The sequence below is a fragment of the Cloeon dipterum genome, chromosome 4 (genome assembly GCF_949628265.1).
Source record: "Cloeon dipterum chromosome 4, ieCloDipt1.1, whole genome shotgun sequence".
Lineage (NCBI taxonomy): Eukaryota > Metazoa > Arthropoda > Insecta > Ephemeroptera > Baetidae > Cloeon > Cloeon dipterum.
In genome coordinates this window covers 33,819,537-33,832,120 of record NC_088789.1, presented here as the reverse complement: position 1 = coordinate 33,832,120, position 12,584 = coordinate 33,819,537, and the positions used below count along the sequence as shown (strand labels likewise).

At 38.9% G+C, this 12,584-nt stretch overlaps 2 protein-coding genes and 2 long non-coding RNA genes across 4 annotated transcripts; 2 read left to right on the top strand and 2 right to left on the bottom strand.

The window, feature by feature from the left end:
• Positions 1–4,602, top strand: LOC135942703 (protein yellow-like). Its single transcript, XM_065488975.1, has 5 exons — positions 1–81; positions 212–520; positions 3,637–4,221; positions 4,280–4,397; positions 4,462–4,602. Exons 2-5 carry the CDS (start codon positions 218–220, stop codon positions 4,479–4,481), a joined length of 1,026 nt encoding a protein of 341 aa, XP_065345047.1. The 5' UTR covers positions 1–81; positions 212–217; the 3' UTR covers positions 4,482–4,602.
• Positions 1,872–2,626, top strand: LOC135943376 (uncharacterized). Its single transcript, XR_010575192.1, has 2 exons — positions 1,872–2,043; positions 2,467–2,626. It is a non-coding gene; the product is annotated as an uncharacterized LOC135943376 (long non-coding RNA).
• A 4,206-nt stretch (positions 4,603–8,808) lies between the features above and the next one.
• Positions 8,809–9,703, bottom strand: LOC135943870 (uncharacterized). The gene is made up of 6 exons (XM_065490536.1): positions 9,696–9,703; positions 9,410–9,621; positions 9,285–9,349; positions 9,194–9,229; positions 8,971–9,088; positions 8,809–8,924 (listed from the first exon to the last, which is right to left on the bottom strand). Exons 1-6 carry the CDS (start codon positions 9,701–9,703, stop codon positions 8,809–8,811), a joined length of 555 nt encoding a protein of 184 aa, XP_065346608.1.
• A 65-nt stretch (positions 9,704–9,768) lies between these two features.
• Positions 9,769–10,105, bottom strand: LOC135942728 (uncharacterized). The gene is made up of 3 exons (XR_010575124.1): positions 10,058–10,105; positions 9,934–10,001; positions 9,769–9,871 (listed from the first exon to the last, which is right to left on the bottom strand). It is a non-coding gene; the product is annotated as an uncharacterized LOC135942728 (long non-coding RNA).
• Positions 10,106–12,584: the final 2,479 nt, after the last annotated feature.

The window sequence follows — 12,584 nt, the reverse complement described above, 5'->3', positions numbered from 1 at the left end:
GGCTCAGTCACTGCGAGAGGCTCTCTCTTCTCTCCACAGCAGTCGCTCCGAAACAACACAACTGAGATTGCTCACAAAAAGGTTTCATCAATTTTATCCATTTTTCAACAGAAACACGCAAATAATCGATTATTTTTTATTGAGTTCTCAATTAGGAAATTAATTCTGGCTGATGTTCTATTCTGATTTAAATTATTTTCTTGAAATTTAGTGAAAAATGAACTGGCCTTGCTTAATTATTGTGACGGTGGTGCTGGGCTTGTCCGTGGCCTCCGCCCTCAGCTTCACGCAAGTCTACGAGTGGAGCGAAACTGAATTTTTCGGGGACGCGAAGAACGCCAAGGACGCCGCTGGGCCGATTGTTCCTTCGAGCATGGTTGTCTACGGCGACAGGATTTTCTTTGGCTTTCCGAACAGCTCGAGCAGAGGATTGCCGCGTTTGACGTACGCGTGGTTGCCGTGCAGAAACAACGCCGATAACCATCTTTCGACCCCATTGTACCGTCTCCAGAGAGACAAGGTATTTTTTTAAAACTAATAAATTGGAAATGTAAACGAAAAATCAAATTCATAAGGAACGACACAATAATAATGACGGAAATTTAATTAATTATGATAAGATCACCCTCTAGAGGATGAGGGTTTATTTGAACCACCTCAAAGAGTGAAAATAGTAAAATTGTGATTTTAGTTTTAATTTTTTTGTCAAAAAAACACGTTTTTCAAAATTCAAATTTCTCGGAATTGCGGGAAAAATGTTCCACCATTTTTTTACATGTTCTTTTTTATTAAATGAAGCACATTTTGGCTATCTCAAAAATACAAATTTTTGTTCCCTCCGATATACAGGAATTTTTTTAAATCTTGTTTCACATTTTAGTGACCTTGACCTTTGACCTAGGAAGTTCATCAACGTTGCAAAGTTGTTGGGCGTTTAATGTAGATTCCCGCATAAAAAAATATAACCCAGGAATATCCGGAATAATCTTAGATTAATCAAAATTTACCCGAAAAAATTAATCCGAAAAAATGATCCTGGATTAATCCTGTATTAATTGAGATTAATCTATGAATGTTTAATATCAATCTAGAGATTAATCTAAAAAAATATTCTCAAATTATTCTTTAGATCATTCTGAGATTAATCTAAAAAAATAATTTTTGGAATTTTCTTAGAATGAATCCAGATTAACCTTAAAATGTTTTAAAGTCAATATAGAGATTAATTTACAAGAATATCCCTAGAATAATCCCAAAGGGGCAATTTGAATATAGTTAATAGAATATCCCCAGATTATTCTATGGATCATTCTGAGATTAATCCAAAAATATTTTTTTAATGTTCCAAGAATATTCTTTTAAAAAACCCTAAAAGAGAATAACTTCGATATTTTTCTTAAAATTAAAAACAAAATTAAATATGAAACATAATTTAATCAAGAAAATTAACTGCCATATTGTTAAATAATATGAAGAATATCACAAAAAATATTTTTCTAGGAAATATTTTTTAATTAAGTCGATGGATTATATTTTAATATTAAAACCTAAACCTTTTTCATTATCTGATACAAAATTATGATGCCTTTATTTTTCAAAGAATCTGCCCGGATTAAAAAGGGTAAAAATCATAAATGCGATTGAATAAATTAATTTCTTAACACAAAGAGTCTTATTTAATGCTACCGATAAACGGGCAAATATGAAAATAATGGTCAGAAGGACAAAAAAGGGTTAAAAGGGCGATTTTAGTGTGCGCGTGGTAGCGGCGGCTGCACATGCATGCACGCACTTGCATGGAATGCCTGCTGCTGCTGCCTGCCTCTGTTGTGGAGCGGGGGAGGGGCGACGGGCGGTGGCAGCAGCAAGAGACGAAGAGACTTACAAAATCCTGCCTCGCTCTCTTTGTCCAACGCGTCAACGGTCAACCGCCGTTCAAAGTTAAAGTTATTAACGGACGCAGGACGCCGGACGCCGCCAGTAAGGGACAACACGGACGTCCCGCAGACTTGGACGGATGGCCTGGATCTGGCGGTTAACAGGGTAAGTCCCATTTTATAGATTAGCGTCCAAAGAAATTAGAACAGATCGCGCAACTTTGAAATCCAACGGTTTTATTGTAAAATTACACTTTTCGCCGCTACTTATGCAGTTTTCGCCACCAATATTTTGATATGGGATCTTCTCCAGTCCTAAATGTTCTTAATTAGAACCCTATAAATAAGTTTGGGTGGCGGAAACTGTAAATCGGTGATGAAAAATGTAATTTTTCCACGTAAATCGCGGTCGCGTTTTTTGTACGCTTTCGAGAATTTTGATTACACATTACGATTCAATTGGCTTCGCTTGGAAAATGGAAAAATATTATGCATGAACTTGACATACTTCTACCTTCCATTTTCCAAGCACAGCTAATTGAAAAAAGCTTTTATTTATTTTTTTCTATGAGTCGCTCCCTTTTTTTAGCTTCAAGCCGTCCGCAGCTGTTTTGCACGACGGGAAAAGATACAATCGTTTAAGTTCTGCAGTTTGGGCTTCAAGATTGGCGGTGCTGGCATCGAATGAGAGAAAATTTTGTACCTGATATGATTAAAAACAAATAAATTTTAAAAATTTAACTGAATAAGTTTGTTATTATTTAAATAATTCCCAATTATATCGCAGTAATAGAAATAACAGATTTTGAAATATTCTAGGAACAATCTGAGGGTAATTTTAAGAATAATTTGGGGATAATTTTTGTCACAATCTATGTTAACCTTAAAATGATATTAGAATCACCTAAGAACATTCTTAGATTATCCTCAAAGAATAATCCAAAGTTAAGATTTGATACGCTAAATATTAATCCTAGAACAATCCAAAGATTAATCCATAAGTATATTCTGAGAATGTTCTAGGATCATTCTTTAGAGCTTTTTGAAACAAACCCCGGCAGAATAATCCTGGAACATTCTAAGGATATTCTCTTAAATTAATCTACAGATTAATCCAGTATCACGAAAAACCGTATCATAAGTTCATATATAATTAATTTTTTAGATTAATCCTGGGCGAAGTCGGTATATTCTTAGAACATTCTCAGGCGATATTTTTTTATGCGGGTTATTTTAGACACCTTATTTATAAATTTATCTTCATTGTAACTATGACTACAATTTTTTTTATGAATTATGGCCAACTGTGAACCCTTTAAAATACGTATTTATTTTAATTTAAATTGAAGACCGTCTTTGACAAGGTTTCTGAGCCCACCAAACGATTCCTGAGGGTCGAATTAGGTAAAATGGATATTTTTTCTGACCAAAAGGTCCAGCGCGACGTAAGAATTTTTTCCCGCCAAAAGAATTTGAACCTAAATGCGAGAACTGCGCATGCGTGAGAGCTGATTTGGGCACTTGCAGAGAGACCCCCTGTACGCATGTCTTCTTTATCAGATCCAGCAAGCTCTCACGCATGCGCAATTCTCGTATTTAGGTTCAAATTGTTTTGGCGGGAAAAAAGTTATTCGTCATGCTCGCCGTTTTGGTCAGAAAAAATATCGACTCCAACTAATTCGACCCTCAGGAATCGATTGGTGGGCTCAGAAACTGCGTCAAGGACAGTCTTTAAAATATAATTACATTATTTCCGCAGATTGGTGCGAATTGCGACGCCGTGCAGGGCGTGATTGACCTAAAAACAGACGAATTGGGCCGGCTGTGGGTGCTGGACGGAGGTTCCCGGAACTGCCCACCGACCTTTCGGATTTTCGACCTGAAAAACAACGACTCCCTCGTACAGGTCCATCCCCTGGCGAGAAACCCGAGGAATATCATAAATGTGATGTCCGTTGACGTGCTGAACGACACGTTTTCGCTCGTTTCCGAGTGGTCCGGCGAGTTTTTCGTTTTCGCCCTTAAAGCAAACAAGACGAGGACCATCGACCGGAAGAATGGCCCGTTCTCTAAGGGTCAGGGCGGAGTCAAGGACGCCGCTTGGATGATCGTTTCGCCGCTGAACAATCTGCTCGGCTACGCGTGCAGCTTCCAATGCCGCGAAATATTTTTCGTCGACGACACCAAGAAGCCCATCTCCGTCACGCCGATCGGCACTTTGTCTTCCTACTCGAAAGGGATGCTCATGGACAAAAATGGAGTCTTGTACTTTGTCCACGAGAAGGAAAAATGCGTCACCGCTTGGGACACAAAAATTCCGTTCAACGAGGAAATGCTTCACAAGGTAAAATAGTTTCGTGTCTATCATTTACAGGAAAATATATTTATAATTTTTGTTTTAGTTCGAGCCTGACGTGGACTCGATTATTTACGCGCTGGACGGTGCTGATAACCTTTGGCTGCTCTCGCACGACGCCAGCAGCCGCTTCTTCCTTCATCGAGGCTCAAACAGCACCGATTGTAATTATTTTAAATAAAATTAATATTGAAAAACGCGGTAATTCTGATTATTTATAAATTTCAGTTACAAATGCCACGAACTGAGTGATTCTCCACGTCAAGGAAAGTGATGAAATCGTCCTGCTAAAATTATTTTAGCTTCTTGACAATATTTTAACCTGTGTGCTAATTAACAAACTAAATAAAAAAAAATTGTTTTTTATTATATGGTGTAAGTAAATTGGTTCCAGGCCTGATAATCATATATTTTGGGTATAACCGGGGGTAGTTTTTGAATTCTGAGAGTTAAAACTCATTTAAAATTAACAAAAATTTCGAAAAGAGAAAAATATGCCTTCATTTTGCGTTTTTGGAAATTTTGCAACTCTAGATCTCAGGTTCTGAGCATATCAATTGCAAAAACTACCAACCGTTGCAATCTTCTACACCCACTCTGAGCAGCTAAAGTGTTAAGGGGGTGAATACACCCCTCTAATTTCATCCCCATTGCTCCAATTTTGATAAAAAGCGATAACCATTCCTGTCACCGCGCTCAGTGTTGCAAATTTAAAGGTGTTTGGCAACATAGGGGTTGAGAGCAAACACCCCTTAACCTTTCAGCTACTCAGAACTAATTGAGACGAATCCAACGGTGGGTAGCTTTTGAAATTGAGATGCTTTAAACCCGAGATATAGAGTTTCAAAAATTCCAAAAACGCAAAAAATGGTCAATTTTTGTGATTTTTGTGAATCCTAATCTTGGGTTTTAACCATCAGAATTTCAAAAATCACCCCCCCCCCCTTAGACTCGTCTCAACCAGGTCTGAGTAGCTGAAAGGTTAAGGGGTGTTTGCGTTCAACCCCTAAGTTGCCATTAAGCTTTAAAGATGCAATAGTATGAGCGTTGCCAGACGGTAGTCGCTTATTATCAAAATAGCAGCAAAGAGGGTGAAATTAGAGGGGTGTGTGCACCCCCTGAACCCTTCAGCTGCTCAGACGAGATGGAGACGAGTCCAACGGGGGTTAGTTTTTGCAATTGGGATGCTTAAAACCCGAGATAAAGAGTTGCAAAGTTTCAAATAACGCGAATTGAAGGATATTTTTTAGAACATTTACTTTTGCTGGTGTTATATTCCACTTTTTGATTGCTGGCCGCGCCCTCTTTTCACTCTTCACTCAAAACAAGAAATTCTTGGAAGCGTTTCAAATTGCGCGTAGCTCAATAAAAAAAAACCTGAAATTTCATAATTGCAAGCACAAAAAGGGCTGTTTGGTGTGCTTTGCACAATTTCATCGGTACCAAGAATTTTTGTTGTTGTGAGTGAAAAAGTGGGCGTAACAAACAACCAATCAGCGCGCTCGCCTGCGTCGCACGTGACCACAACTTGTTGCCTTTTCGCGCGAAAGCGAAAGAGCATATTGAAATGAATTCCATTCATTTTGCTTCCCGTTTCTCATTTTCAGCGAAATGAGCCGCGTTTGAGAGAGGCAATCGCGCGAGGGAATTTTATCATCATGCCAATTAAAAAGCAGCTGCGTGTCAGCGTCGGAGCGTCGCTTTCTTTATTTTTAATCGCGTTCGCTTGGCCTGTGCAAAATTACTTCTTCCTGCCAGCTGGAGTGGCAGTCAAGGCGGAGACCCGCGGAGAGTGGAAATAAAGTGACCGTCGCACCTCTACAGCCAAGCACACGCACACTCTCTGATGATGAATGCTTTTTTATAACAAAAAAATATCTCGCGGCGCGCAAGGACATCGCTCTCTACTCTCGTCGCTATCAGCGCTGCCGCCACAGCAATTCGTCAACAGCCTGCTCTCGTTTCGCCGTTTCTGACGTTTTATTTCACTCGCCAGTCAATAGCAGGCAGATTGGATAAATATGTTTTCTTTTATCGAAATATTACAAACACAAAATTTTAGTTTAAATTTAATTAGATATATGAGGATAATGTGAATGTTTTAATTAAAAATGTTTTAACTCACAAGTTTAAAAAATTGTCTAAAAAAGAGTGATGCAATCAGGTCCGATTATATTTTTTTTCTTTTATCTTCTCTAGGCTGCGATACGCACAGGCACTTCCTGTGTACCAAATCGCGCTTGTAGAAGAGAGCTTTCAAGCCGTAATTAAACAAATTTGATTATTCAACAGCTTAAAAAATACAATTTAGGAAAATTGAAAAAAAAAATGTCACGAATAATTATCGATGTCAAAACACCGCGCCGTATAATATAGATAAAACCAAAATATTGCTTTAGATTTTATGACACATTTAATTTTTATCACTCTTCCGCAAAACTGCTGATCGTTCAAAAGAAGGAAGTTAATATTTTTGGAACCCTTTCTTAAAAAAAATCATTTTTCTGGAAGATGGATCCCTTTTCCCTGCTGTTTTGTGCAGTGCTAATGCGGTTCCGTTTGCCTTTTCGCTCGACTTCCGCCTCGTCTGCGAGTGGGAAATGGTGGTTTTCGAGCTTCCGCAGGGCGACAAAGCCCCCCAAAACTCACCCCTTGTGCCCACGAGCATCAACGTGGACGGTAAAAGGGTGTTCGTGGGCCTCGAGAACGCCGGAAGTCTATATAGATTGACAAGTTTTAAAGTCTCTTTCTGCCCTGAAATTAACTATTCTAAAAATAAAAAATCGTATACTACTTTTTATTAATTTATTTGTTCAAAATGAAGTGACTACAACGTAGATCAACATTTTGAAAGAATAAAATATGGAATTTTGAATAGCCAAAGTGAAATATTACAATCTAAAACACACTGCATTCACAAAAAGAATAACACTTTAAAGTGATCACCCAAAAAGAAACAAAATTGTGCACATCTTGACCATTTGTTAGATTCCATTTTTGCTAAAGTAGCTCGCAGATATACCGCTGTACACCCACTTCCACTTTAGAAGCGACAGGGTACACATCTCCTTCGACAGGAACGACGTCATTGACATTGGGATCAAATATATTCAGTCGATTGATATCAATTCCGTTACTAGTGAGTCTGATGTACGTCGGACCGCATTGGTATCTGGTGCTAGGACTATAAAAGGCTTCCGGCAAAAGGGTGCGCCTTACACACCACACCTCGTGCGTCTGATTGATGAATTCTGTGTCGCCCCCCATCATAACAGAAATGCCACCTACAGCTGCACAAATTAAATAAGTTTAGAATCCTTATCAGCATCGTGCGCGCGTTATTTTTCTTTGTGAAATAAAAAATGGCTTATTATATTTGTGTTCATCTTCCTGTACTGATAAGTTTGAAATTATGAATAGAATATGTGTACAAACGCCATTATTTGTAAAAGCTAATTTAAAGACCGGCTTGTTTGACGAAGCGTCTGAGCAAACCTACCGGTTCCTGAAGGGTCTAATTAGTTTAAGTGGACATTTTTCCGGCCAAAAAGTGCAGCGCGACGTGCCAACTTTCTTTCCCGCCATAACAATATGCAAGAAGTGGATCTGACAAAGAAGTCATTCTTACAGGCGGTATAATCTCTGAAACCAGCTCTGACGCAGAAGCACTTCTCGCATTTACGTTCATATTGTTTTGGCGGGAAAAATAGTTCGCACGTCACGCTGCACTTTTAGGCCGGTAAAAATATCCACTTTACCTAATTCCAGCCTCAAGAATCGATTGGTGCAATCAGAAACTTCGTTGAAGATGGTTTATTTATTTAATTTTAAAGGAAATAACAATGAATATCGCATACCAAAGTTATTGAAAAGTATTTGAATATCAACAAGTGTCTGAGGTTCTACGAGACGCATTCCAAGTTCGCAGCAACGAGTGTAGGCTTGATACGGAGTCTAAATTTGCAAGAGAGTAAATTTCAATTCCAAAATATGGCGAAAATATTTACCGCATATACGCTTGAATCAGGTACATAAAATATCCTGTTGCTTACAATCTTAAAGGATCCCGATTTGTCTATATTGTTGATTTGTAAAATGAGAATTATTTCATAAGATTAATTTCCCAATAAAACATCATTTTCTGTGTACCAAACGATTCCTAAGGATCAAAATAGGGGCATTAAGAATTTTCCCGGTCAAAAAATTTGGTGTGACTACGAGCAGAATTGCAAAGAAAAATTCACTTTGTCTTTGGCACGCACAATCCATTTTTTTATCGGAAAAGATATATTTATGCCATCTATTTTGACCACAAGGAAACGAAATTTTAATTTTAGTGGATTTTAAAAGGATAAATTACAATTCAATGTGTAATTCTTGGTCAAGTTGATTGCGGTTTGCTACAATTTACGGAAAATCTTGAATGATATGTCCAGAAACGAATGGGTAAATTTACGTTTTTTACGCAAGGAATAGTGTTTGAAAGCCAACAAGTTCGGCGCACCGGAACACAAGGAGTTGGTGGTATCAGCTATTAGGAGCAAAAATTAAAATCCTTCGATAAAAGAATTTAAATCAAACCATGGTCTGGTTATCGAAGTTGTTGGTGATGATTTTTGAGACCAAATTTGGCGCTTTTTGCTGGCCGCACTTGTAAGTTTCGTGGGCAATCACACACTCGTCGTCGGATTCTGTTTTACAAATTAATTTCTGGCAATTATATAAAATTAAACATACTGATGCCGCTGCATTGATCGTAAGCCACAAATCCGGTCTCCAATTTTACAGGATCCTCCTGGGACACGAGTTCTATCTGTCGCAGCGTTGCTATGGCGTCCAATCCCCCAATGCCAAACTAAAGAAAAATAATTCTTTAGAAAAAAAGTTTTATAATGAATGAAAATTCAATATCGTTGAGTGCATTAAAAAACATGTGAGATGTTCAAATCAGTATGATTACCATTCCAATTTCCACTCCGACGCATTTCAAGAAGCACTAAAAGTACGACATTTTTTTAATCAAATGGTAGAAATATAGATTTTCGACCAACCTTCAAATTAAGCGATACAGTTGCCGTGAGAAAAGCACTCACGTTCATTAACAGATCGATTTGGTCTGCATGAAATTTTCTTTCAATTTAGACACTCACAAAGGAATGAATTTGCGGGCGTTTACCAATTGTGATGTCCCAGGTTTCTGCACATTCGGTCTGCATGGCCCTTCCGAAGGTGCCCTTCTTTCTCACTTCGCAGAGGAAACTCTTGTTTTGGGCGCAGTCATCGGTGGCCAGCAACACGGATTCTTTCCTCACTTCGAGATAAACGCAGTCCAGACCGAGCTTAGGGTGTCCCTCCTTCCACTTCACCTCAGGGTCGACAAAGTCCCGGCTCAGGGTGCACCAGCGGAAGTTTGAATCGCACCCAAGATCAGTTCCGGAGAGCCAAAAGTCACCATAAGTCACCGGAGCATATTCTTGAGATGTTTTGTAAATATTAATCTATATTTCGTCCCTCTTTAAATTTTAATTAGAGTACTTGAGACTATTCTGGAAAAGCAACTTAACTTCCCCGCTGATTCCATTGAGGCCAGAGTCAAACCAATGTCACAGCAACGGTCACGGGCGGCTGTCCAGTTTGACTATTAATCAATTTTTTTAGAATCTTTTGTATAAGTCATTGAAAATTAATTTTAAGTCTCACCAATTTTGAGGTGTAAGTCAGAAAATTGCGGCCACAATCGTCGTACCAGTTTCCATAGGAGAAAAAGTCTGGACAACAGTACAGAACATTACAATCTATTTTAACATAAAAACTATTTACAAACCCCGTAAAGTTTTCTCGTTAGTACCCGCGTTTGTTTCAAAAAGTTTGTTCTAGAATTCATATTAATTAATGCCTCATTTCTCGATTCAACTTTAACATAAGATTTTACATTTATTTCACAGCTCTTTGTTGGGCAGGATGCAACGCAAGGTTTTGGGGTGGTTTGCAATGCACTCTGAAATTTAATAGCCATAGTTGTTTCCTCAAGATATTTCAAGCTATACCTTGCAAGCAAATATATATTTATTGGCGCAGTTCCTATCGGTCATAATTGTTCCCGTGGAATTCAAAGTAAAGCGGAAATGCACGCAGCTCTCGTTGCCTCCTTTGTTGTCTGGCTGGGAGGGTTCCCAAACAAGACCCTTCGCGAAAACTGTGGGTCCTTCGGGCTCGCACCACGACCACTGCTTCTCTGGCGCCCCCTTCCACGTGCCACTGGTCCAGTAGTTAAAATTCGCGGTCCAGTTGGCTGAAATTTTAAAATGGAACTTAAGACTGTTTCTTAATTCATGACCAGACAACCTTTGTTTGCCTTGGCCAGGGCAGTAAGGCCCAATTGTTCAGCTGCGTTGTCGATATTCAGCGTCTCCATTCCCAAAGCGCAACACTGCCGGTAACTGTTTATCCACGTCATCTGTGAAGCAAAAAAATCAGACTTTGGAGCTATGCAAGACTCGTATACAAACTGGTTTGTTCCCCAAGAGATAGGTGTAGGTGCCGATGTCAAACCAAATTCCGTAGGATTTTTTATCTTCATATGTATAATGAGAGATTCAAGTTATGAGATATCATTTTTTAAATATCCTACATACCTTTCAAAAGTCCTGAGGCGTCAAATAACGAGTCCTGAAATGGGATTAATATAAACTAAATGAATTTGTATGTTTTCTAGAACGAACGTCTCGGATGCAGATCTTTGGGCAGTCGACGGAATACTGGCAGATGAAGGGCAGGGCGTCGTCGCACTTTCTGTGCACTAGGCCCTGTTTCGTGGGTACTGTGGATAGAGAAACGGCCAAACATCGCTCAGTGGCAGAGGGGATCGTGTTGTTGGTCGGCAACCAGATTTTTCCCGATTCGATTAATTTTGTCGACATATTGAAGCCCGTCGAGCACCAAGCGTATTTTTTTGCCAAATAGCATTGATCATCTTCGTTCGAGCCGCTTGTCCAGTACGTTTTGGCTTAATTAAGAGAATTATAGTGGACCACGTTACAAAAGTAAAAGCTACAACCTTCAAAATTGTTCATGCATTCCAATCCTTCGAGAGAGGTCACAGTCAAAAGGATCATGTTTAATGCCTTGCATTGTAGTGCTGCTTCGTTTCTCGTTGCCTAAGGATTATAAATTTAAAATATTCCTGAGTTGTAAATAAAAATTCTTACTGTGGAGCTTGAAACGAAATACTCCATTTTACAATTTGACGTTTTCTTTGTGCCTTTGGCTGCTGATTTAAAGTATAAATTATAAATCATTTTTAATTTCGTAAGAAACCTACTTTGCAGTGCTCCCGGGGCTGGATTATTCTAAATTAAATAAATAAATTAAACTATATGAATATATAATATGCTGGAGGATGAAATTTGGTTAAGTAGCCGATTAAATCCGGACGAAAAATTACCTACCGTGCCGAAAATACACGGATACGTATAATTATAGTTACTTTCTGATCTGAAACCTGCGAATCTAACACCAATTATACGATATCAGAAGGTTATATTGAGTGGCTTTGCAAAAATCACGAAATGCGTTAACGGTTTTCATAATTCAGATAATTCTTTATGTTGAGTAAATCGGCCACCTAACCTAATTCGATCCTGAGGAATCGATTGTTGAAAACACAATACATGAATACAACATACCGCAAGAAAACTGTTGTAAGCTGCACAAGATAAACTGCACGGAATGGGCTGTAAAAATCTTCTAGTTAATTTCTATAAGATTTTAATAAAAATTCATAAACGGACTGTGGTTGTTGTCGTCGTAGATGTAGTAATTGTAGTCACTGCGGGCATATTTGTTGTCATCCTGGGCATTGATGTTGTAGTCATAGTGGGCGTAATTGTTTTCGTCATCCTAAGCGTAGTTATTGTCGTCAGAGAGGGAGTAGGTGTTGACATTTTGGGCGGGGTTAACGTCTTCATGGTGGGCGTGGTTGATGACATCGCTTGCGTGGTTGATGATGATATCGAAGTAGTTGCAACTTTTGATGAAATCGCATCGATTGCAGTTGTCTTCTGGAAAACCTGCGTTGATGAAAAGTCCGCATCGATCAAAGGAGTCGTCGATTTGGTGTCATCTGGCACCGTAATGGTCACTTTGTTCGTGACGTCAGTTTGAAGGTCAGTTTTCGCCTCCTTCGGAACGTCAGTTGGAAAATCTGTCTCATCAAGGGGGCTAGGACTGGAATCGTGACCTAAATTTTCGTCCGTTTGAGCATCGATTTTTATTCGCATTTTTATTTTACTCGGTATAGTGATGGCATCCGTTGGTGCTGCTGATGACGATTCGCCAGCAGAGCTTCCTGT

Bases quoted from the DNA above. Each gene is read 5' to 3' on its own strand.
- LOC135943870 (XM_065490536.1), bottom strand. The intron at 9,350-9,409 runs GTAAACGCCCGC...AATTTCATGCAG, and splicing joins AACCTGGGACATCACAATTG to ACCAAATCGATCTGTTAATG. The intron at 8,925-8,970 runs GTATGTTTAATT...TTTGTAAAACAG, and splicing joins CGATCAATGCAGCGGCATCA to AATCCGACGACGAGTGTGTG.
- LOC135942703 (XM_065488975.1), top strand. From the start codon at position 218: ATGAACTGGCCTTGCTTAATTATTGTGACGGTGGTGCTGGGCTTGTCC. The intron at 521-3,636 runs GTATTTTTTTAA...TTATTTCCGCAG, and splicing joins ACCGTCTCCAGAGAGACAAG to ATTGGTGCGAATTGCGACGC. The intron at 4,222-4,279 runs GTAAAATAGTTT...TTTTTGTTTTAG, and splicing joins ACGAGGAAATGCTTCACAAG to TTCGAGCCTGACGTGGACTC.